Source organism: Hevea brasiliensis, chromosome 11, assembly GCF_030052815.1.
Source record: "Hevea brasiliensis isolate MT/VB/25A 57/8 chromosome 11, ASM3005281v1, whole genome shotgun sequence".
NCBI lineage: Eukaryota > Viridiplantae > Streptophyta > Magnoliopsida > Malpighiales > Euphorbiaceae > Hevea > Hevea brasiliensis.
In genome coordinates, this window is record NC_079503.1 from 61,101,291 (window position 1) to 61,111,313 (window position 10,023).

The 10,023-nt window shown below is 30.4% G+C and overlaps 1 protein-coding gene across 1 annotated transcript; it reads left to right on the plus strand.

Moving 5' to 3' along the window:
- The first annotated feature begins 1,539 nt into the window (after positions 1–1,539).
- LOC110632410 (uncharacterized) lies at positions 1,540–1,785 on the plus strand. The gene has a single exon (XM_021780628.2). The coding sequence runs from the start codon at positions 1,540–1,542 to the stop codon at positions 1,783–1,785; it is 246 nt and encodes an 81-aa protein (XP_021636320.2).
- Positions 1,786–10,023: the final 8,238 nt, after the last annotated feature.

Genomic DNA, 10,023 nt, shown 5'->3' on the forward strand with positions numbered 1-10,023 from the left:
AAAAGATCAATTTGTGACCAGAATAATCAATTAAAAAAAAAAAGAGAGTATAAATTATGTGTGTATCTATCGAAAAATTCTTTTTCTTGAAGTTCTTGTCCTTTAGCAAAAGATTAGCCTTCAAAATAAAAAGTTTTACGGTAAAAGGCTGACACAACAGAGAAAAAGTATAAAATATTTTAAGAAAAAAAGAAGATGAAATAAAGGAAAGGAGAACGACAGGAGGAGAAAAAAAGGTGGAATAAGAGGAGGAGGTTTTTGTTTTGTCTGAAATGGGAGGAGAGTGAATAAATTAGAGATTAAGAGATAGAAAATGATAATCAATTATAGGAAAGAGAAAAAAAAAATAACATGTGATAATAGATAACAAGTTACTTAAATTTTATTAAATACTCTTCCAATCAATGAGAAGGAGGTTGTTGGACAGTAGCTAGCATTCCTCAATCTTAAATTTAAAAATAATTAATAAGTTAAAAATAATTATTTTGGTGCAAACACGTTCTGACAATATAACAATGTTGAAACTTCCGAGTTAAAGTATATCTGCAACAAGGAAGAGTTCCAAAGCTATGAGAGTTCAATATATAGGAAGACCACCATCTCACTACACTTAAATGATAGAATCCTTGAAGATGTAGAAGTCTATATAAGATAGAAGACTCATAAAGAAGCAATTTCACTTGAAAAGGTGTCTTAAAGTATCAAGAAATCTTTAGAGGTAGCACATGCTCCTATTTTTAGTTCGTATTCTAATTGTATATATATTAGGATAGGATTATCATGATCTATTGTGATAAGGTTCCAATAATTAGATATAGTGTTGCACATCACTAAAATACACTTTGCATAAACTTATACCACAAAACCTAAATAAAAGGCTCTATATATAGCATTGCAAAGAGCATCCGAAACATAGAATATCAAACCCCTTTATTCTCTTTCAGCTTTTTCCATCTTTGATTTTGGTGATCACCCACTCTTTAACTTCCATAGTTTAGTAAATATCCTTGTAAAACTTCTATAAACTTAATTGTTATAATAAAAAAATATAATAATATGTTATAATTTTAAACATATATTTATATAATTATATTAGTTTACTTATTTTACATCATATATTTTTCCATCACACATCTACTTAATTGTTATTCCATTATGCATTTAAATATTAATATTTTAAAAATATAAATTTAAATTAGTGATAAAATAAAGTAAATTTGTGCAATAAAAAAATGTAGTACAAAGCCACCAAAATAATATACAACTTTGGAGATAAATTTATTAGGTCTATCTCACTAATGTGTATAATTCCAGAACATGCGAATCTGTGTGTTGAGACCGCCAAGTTCAACACAGATATATATTTACTTGTTGCATGCACGACATGTGTTACAGCATAGAGGCAATGAATGCCACATCAATACCACTTTTGACACATGTATAATTTAGTGATCCAAATGCCCGTGTATATATTAGATAAGGAGTGAGGGACGAACATATCGGTTTGGGCAAATAGGAGAAAGAGGGACAAGAAGAAGAATGTCAGAGGCACAAGGAGCACAACCGCCAGGGGAAAAGACGGCGACGACGTACGAATCGGTAATCGGAGGAGAAAATAGGACAAAAACGGAGCTGCAATCGAAGGAAGACCAGGGTATGATCCAGATTGATAAACTGCAAGACAAGGTTCCTGATCCTGCTGGGAAAGGTGGCCCAGTTTTTGGGGCTGGTAAAGATGATGACAAGAAGGACTTGGGCGTTACAGGCACTGGCCTGGCCGATTAGACTTGATTTCTATCTATTTTATGTATCACTTTCTTTTTCGTGTAATGTATCACATAAATGATAAAACCCCATGTAATAAGTTATGAACATATTTGTTTGCTTCTTCTATTATAATAATAATATATGACATAAAAATAATCTAGTGTCTTTGTTGTATATTTGTTGTATATCTGGAAGTATATTGTCATGATTCCCATAGTATACATAGTGTTATGTGCACTATAAGTTTCACTTTGAATTCATTTTTATTTCTAATATTGTAGGGAAAAAAAAGGGAGCAACATTTACGGTAAATGAAGATGTGAAGTTAAAAAGGCTTATAGGTTTGTAGGGAAAAAAAAGGGAGCAACATTTACGGTAAATGAAGATGTGAGGTTAAAAAGGCTTATAGGTTTTGTCCCAAGTTGCATATATTTAAAGATTTATTAGATTTTATCAATGTAGTTATAACCATGCATCAACTTAAAGTAGCACATTAAATTCTTGAAGGAAAACATGAACAATGTAACAAATCTTTCGTTAAAAGAAAAAGAAAAAGCCCCCAATGGCTATTGTGTTAAATTTGTCTCATTGTATTATGAATAGAACAAATGAATCTCAGAATGGTTTGTTAATCGGAGGGGAACAAATGTGATGCTTAGGAAGTCTAATGTAAAGAGATATGAACAACTGTAAATCAAGTGCAGCTTACTAGGGGAGAAAATCTAAAAATAATTGATTAATACTGATTCAAATATCTAGTTTGAACTTTATTTTCAAGGCTGTCGATCAGGATACAATGCACAGATTAATTAATTAATTAAGCAAGTGTAAGTCAAATTTTGATTTTGTCCACAACAAACCATTTGGAATTTTTGGTTGTAAATGACAACAACTTTAATAATCCTGGTTTTTACATTTTGTTTTTTATTATCAAATAGAATCACAGATGGGTAATAGGAGATTCTTTTTTTTTTTTTCTTAACCATGGTAATAGGAGATTGACACCACAAAAAAAACAGGCCATTTGCGATGTCGCAGATGGGCTAGTTTCCGTCGCAAAAGATTTTAATGACTGATTTACGACGGATAAGTTTTCGTAGCTAAAACACTCGTCAGAAAATTTTGTGACCAAAATTGCTAGCCGTCGCTAATATTTAGTGACGAACTTAGCAACGAAATATGCCGTTACTAATATAAATGAAATAGCGATGAATTTTAACGATGAAATATATCGTCAGAAAAATACCGTCGCTAATCTGTCACAAATTTGTGTCTAATTTTGTCACTAAATCCGTCACTAAAGTTATATGGTCCATCGATAATGCATAAATAATTTTTAAAATTTTGAATAATTTTAAAATTTCGTCACTAATTCGTCCCAAATCTGTCAAAAAAGTAATATTATTTATTATTAAATTTATTATTTTTTAATTATTCTATTATTCCTATAGAACAAATTAATAAAAAGATCCATAAATAAATACAATATATTAATTATGATTTTTCTAATCAGCATAATTAAAATGCATATATTAATAAAGTTGTAAAATAATCCATACAAAGTAGCTAATATTAATAAAATGTAAGTTAAAATACAATCATATTCAGAAAAAGTACTATTAAAATTCCACACATAATAATATCATTAAACGGAAACATAAATAGCATAGTCAATTATCTAGATTATCCTATGGGTTTGTGGAGTCTGAAGCGGTTGGCTGTGAAGATGTTGAAAATTGAGTACCACTTGTAGTCTTTAACTCCTTTCGCACCTGATCAAGTATTTTAGCCATCATCTCTGCGCTCATTGATGATGCTTTTTCTTCTATAAGTTGCTGAATTTCCTCTTGTGTCATCGCAGGCTGAGAAGATGACCCAAGATAAGCAGATATGCATAATTGGGAGGTCACTTGTTTAAGATTTTGTAGAAGACCCAAAACCATGCATCCTTCCTTTATTAAAGCCTCCAGATACTTCTATCCACTTATCCATATCAAATATTGGCGTGAATTCAGAATTAGAACCATTTTTCTCCACAATTGCACTTGCATAATCTTCCTAAACAAATGAAATACAGTAATATCTTATTAAATGAATGGCCAACACACATAACCTTACATTATAGTCTAATACAACTTAATGACAATGAAATTAAATTGGAAAAATATTGTGGTAAAATTAATATTTTCAAAGAAAATTACATCGACCCGTCGTGATTTGCCATCAATAAATACACCATCAGTACCCTTTTTGGTGTGAGTTGCTCGAAATACTTCAATCTTATTTGGTGGCCTACCTAACTTCTTTGTCTATAAAATAAAAATTATCATATTGTGTAATCAACAAAATACACACTACACAATTTTACAACCAACAAAATGCATAACTATAAATAAAAAATAACTGAAATTAAAAAATTATACCAATCGATCATCATGAATCTCAATTTTGATTGAACCACCAGCATGTTTTGCAATTGACCCATCTTTTACTGTCATTCTATTAATCTTAGCAAATTGTGACTTCTTTCGCCACTCTGGAGAACTCTAATGAGCAACAAGCTCATTCCACACCTCTGCTTTCATCCAGTTTGGTCCTAGATTGTGCAAATAAGCAATATCACTTTTCTTGTGCTTCACCAACATTTCATTCCTGGCTTTGTTAAGAATATCACGAAATCTATCCTTCCCAAGCTTATCCCAAGCAAGACGCACATTCTACTCTTCAGTTTCATCCCACATGTAACGACCTTAAAAATTTCATCCCACATGTAACAACCCTAAAACAATTATGACTAATGTGGAAATCTGACATGCAATTTAATAGTTGAGATACAGCTGATAAGCGTTTATGATTATTGCAACCTTCCCATAAGGGAGCATCAGCATCATGTAACAAGCCATAGAAACTTGAAGCATTTAGATTTGGTTCCTCTTGTTCAAGGCCCATGAAACAATTTCTCACTCCAGCTATCTCCTCATCAAAATTCATTTCTTCCATAACCATACTTCTATAATTATTTGTATCGGTTGGTTGAGTCATATCATCAATCGAAGTACTAGAAGTTGGTAAAGAATTAAATTCAGATGTGAAACCTTCACCATATGCATCCCACTTAGTATATGCCCCAACAAATCCCAATTTATACAAGTGATAAGTGACATCAATTCTTTGTAGGTATTTGTTATTCTCACATTTAGAATAAGGACAATGAATCTTGTCATTGGAGATAAGATCTACTTGTGCATAGGCAAAATTTAAAAAAATACTCCACCCCAACCTCAAATTCAGGATTAAGGAAGCCATTGACATCTAATCACTTATACATCCAACTACGATCTACAGACATGATAAATATTTTCTGAAATTTAAACAAAAGTGGAAACAATAATTAAAGAATAAAAAATAAATTAGCAACAAAAAAATAGAGGGTTGATAATATATTTGGATTAACACAAATTGAGCATTCATATTTATATATGTGTGTGTTTGGTGAATTAGGAACTTTTGGTGAAGTAGGAAATTGAAGCAAATCTACTTATCACTTAACAAAAGTCTGAGAGAAGATGGGAAGAAAGAAGCTAAGGATATTGAGATTGGAATGCACCAAGGTGAGGCAACTAAAATATTCAAAGAGAAAAGTTGGAATTTTAAATAAAGCTAGAGAACTTGCCACATTGTGCGATGTTGATCGCTTGCTCCTCGTGTTTTTTAAATTAACCCTAAAATAAACTTAATACTACTAAGATAAAATTAGTATGACTGTATATAAGAGTTTTGCTTAAACTTCAATGGGTTTTGGCTATTGCAGAGAACTGAGTACAGTTTTAGAGAGACTATCAAATTTGACTATTGAAGAATGAGAACAAAGGTGTGGAGGCAGATTCTGTTTGGTTATTGTGTTAATAATTATTTAAAATTGGGGCTAATTAATGAAAAATTTTAACATTTTCATGTGTTTAATTTGACATTTTCATTATTCAATTGCTAATTTTTGTGCTTCTTGAATGTATTCAGGAGAATCTACACCATGAAGGTAAGAAATAAGATTTAACACATTTTGATATTATTTTTATAATTTTTTTAATATTTTATTTTATTTCATTTTTTTGAAGTTACTGAAGAAAGAGTACTCAAAGGCCAACTCAAGAGTTGGTACAAGAAACATTTTACTTGACAGGCATACGTACTTCCAATAACATAAGACTATGAAGTTTGAAGTTTAAGTGTTAATTATATTAAAAAAAATGAAAATAAAAATTAAATTAAAAAAACTAAAAATAAAAATAAAAATCTTTTTATTTTATTTATGCATATAATCCATGAAATTTATTTTTTTTTCCCTCTTACCATAATTTGCAGAGCTAAAGCAGTGAAAGTATTAATTATTAACAACATAATATCACTTACCATAATATTAAGTGAATAAATTTTGAAGAATATTAATTAACAACATAGCTAAATCTCAATTTAAACATACTTTTGTTTGATATGAGTATGACTTCCTAATACCTTAGCATGATGATAGGCACAGATAGCAAATTTAAGAACTTCATGCTTTTTCAGAATAAAAGTATATTTCCTCCCATTATAAAGCTTTCTGCAATAAGAAATGCATAGACACATCTTTATTTTTCCTTTGCATGTTAACTCATAAATACTACCATCCTGTTTGTTCAATAATCATTTTTCTCATACACTAGACCTTGAATGGTTTAGATTTGCACATAATGAAATTCTGATTTCTAGTTTTAAGTTCTTCCACTTCTATTCAAGAATTATCAAGCAAACATACATGGTGTGAAAAACCAAATAAATAGGCCAAACTAACTAGTTTTATGCCAAACAGAGGACCAAATTATATCACTGATACTCATCTAATATACAGTAAAAATATGTAAAACCTATAAAGAGTTATGCCGGCAACATTTCAAGCTCCTCATCATTTAAAACAAAACCTTATTCATGAAAAGGACGTGTTAAATTGATTAAAAAAAAACATTGCCATAAATCTCATACTTAGCTATTTTTCACAATAAATCAGTCACTACTCTGACATAAAACCTTGTTTGGCACTACATTTTCAGTTGCTCATCAAAATTGCTTTTTAATTTTTACTTCTTTTTTTTTACTGCTGCTGGTGGACAATGATTTGGTGAAAGCTGGAAAATCTAGCTTTTCCAAAAACATGGTCTAACAAGCATAGGCTGCAAAAAGTAGCCTACAAACAAGCCTTATATAACCAAATAGGCACATAAAAATTACAAAGCCAACTCAAAAGGAGCCCTCAAGGCTTAACTATAGAAGAATGTTTCCTAGCCTCAAGTACTTTTTTGTTTTTTGAATCAAGCAAATGCCAAAATTAAATTGACTTATCACCATTTAAAAAAAAAAAGGCTATTCTTAATAATATAGGGAACGAGATTTTTAAATATAACACAATATATTTCTTAACAAGAAATGTTAAAATGGATGGAAACAACTCTTTGTCTACATTATCTAACATATATCAACAGTTAACAATCATAATAAACAACCATATAATGAATGAAAGGAAGAAACCAATATCATATTTTGTAATCAATATTAGTTCACTAAAAATTTTATTTCACATGCATAGCATGGCCATAATCTTCCTCTCTACCAATTGAGCTACAATTGAATGAAGCATATCATGTTGAATTATAATAGTCAATTTAGATGGCAGTGTATAAATAAAGAACAGAAGAAATCACCACTGAATAACTTTGGAACTACTTTAGATGGCACAAGTCCCTATAATATTTACTTCCACTAATTACCAAAAGCCCAATACCCTATATGCAATTCCCACTGTATCAGAACAAAAAATGCTTGAACAAGTTTAGTTTGAACAAGTTTCCAGAAAAAAGAAAAGGCTGAATATTATTGAGGATAAAAAACTAATTCTGTAAATGCCATCCCAAATACAAGAAGTCAGTTCATCTGCAATGGAAAATCTTGAAAACTCCAAACACAGTGTAATATCCATTCTAATATATAATGGATAATCAAATTCACACAGATCATTCAAGTTAGGCACATTTTTTAATTCCACAACAAAAAAAGATTAATAGCAAGAGTGCAATCGCAATCATCAATGAACTAGATTATCAAATAACCAACTCTAAATTGTAGAAGAGAAAACTCCAATGCCTATATAATTTTAATCCAATTAAAAATCAGACTGGTATAATCTAAAACTAAAATCAAAACAAAATTAAAACCAACTTATTTACCTGTTAAGCATTGAATCGAGAAGCAGGAACTTGAGAATGATAGTTGGGCTTTGTGCACAATCTACGATGGTGACCTACGATGGCAACGACGGTGAACTGTGATGGCAACGGCGGTGGTGGATTGTCACAAACGGAAAGAGGGAGAACTCCTTACTATCCAGAAAGAGAGAGGAAGATGTGTTTTAAAAGAAAAGGGATAAAATGTGGCTGTCGACATTAGGGATTTAAGTCTTTCTGACAGATTTCTGACGGAAATATTGTCCGTCACAAATTTCGTTTATAACCCGTCGCTAATTAGTTTAATATTCATCACTATTCCCTTAAATTGATACCCGTCAGTAATCCGTTGAAAGTCCGTCACTAAAAGAAATTTTTTCTGATGGATTTATTTCCGTCGCAAATTCTGTCTCTGAAACAACTGTTTTTTTTTTTTTTGTGGTGGATCAATATAGCTACGTGATGTAATGTGGGTTTTGGAATTTTCTTACGGAAAGCACATACGTTTGCTTGGAATTTTTTGCAGATATGACATAGACGAGGAGGCCAGGTAGTCCTGACCCTCCTCAATATTTTCAAAATTTTTAATATATCAAATTTTAATTTTTTACTAATCGTTTTTATTATTTATTAAAAAATCTTAACTAACGTAGTAAATTTTTATTTTTTATTAATTGACGTAGTAAATTTTTATTTTTTTATTAATTGGCCTTTTCAACTATTTTATTAGCTCTAATAATATAAAATTTATATATTATAATTTAAATTAAACCAATAAAATTACTTTAAATGATTATAAAATCTTAATTAAAAATTAATTATTTAAACTTTATATTTACAAATTAAAATTTAGTTGATAATTGATATTTACAACTTAAGTTCAAGCCAATCTTATAATTTCCTATAACAATCTAAAATTAGATGAGTTTTTTATTTTATTTTATTTTTGCTCTCCCTCTCATTTTAGGGTACATTATTTTCTCTCTCATTTAGCTTTCTCTCTTTTATTTCATTCAAATTAAATATATATATATATATATATATATATATATATATATATATATATATATATTTTATATGTGTATGAAGGTAAGGAAACATGGAATTTAAGGCATTAGAACCTTGAATTTCAAAAATTAATCTAGGGTTACATGCACCATACTTGATGAGTTATGTACCTAATCAATTTTCAATACCCAAAAGCATACCAAAACACATTTTAGCATGCACTAAATATTCATTTGCCATCAAGAATTGAACTTTAGGAATATTATTTATTAAACCCTAACTAAAAGAGGGATTTTGAGTACTAACCTCCAAGGTGCACTATTAATGAATCTCTCTTCCTTAGGATGCTTTTAGGACTTCAATTGTAATCCCTCTAGCTTGTCCACCACAAGCACACCAACTTGTATCAATGGCAGCCCTAATCTTGACTTCCAAAGCCTTGCCAACCACTTGTAATTGAGGTTTTAGGCTTTAGTGAGGGCGTATGGGTTTATAGGGTACTAGAAACCTTTTCTAGCAATTTTAATTTAAAGAAAACAAATGTTTTCTCTTTGAATCAATTGAGAAATGAAGAGAGGAGAATGAGACCCAAAGTTATTGTCCAAATGGAGAGAAGGAAGAAGAATGATTTCTCTTTCTTCCTTTTCCCTTATATACCAAAGTCAACACTTACTTACTCCCTTGCCATATGTCATCACAAGATCCACTCTTACTTTTGTTTGACTTAATCTCATTAAGCCAAGTGTCAAGCTCCAATTGAATCACAAAAAGGTGGTCTTCCAGCATGGGAAGACAAGTGGCAAGCTTGTATGGTGCCATGTGTTACCATCTCATGGTGCCATGTGTTACCATCTTATGGTGCCACATGTCACCATGTGAAAAGACCAATTTACCCTTACTTTTTAATTTGAGTTCTCAATCCAAAATTATAATTTCTCCTCTTCAAATTAATTTATATCAAATATAAATTAATTGATTAATTAATCTTCATTAA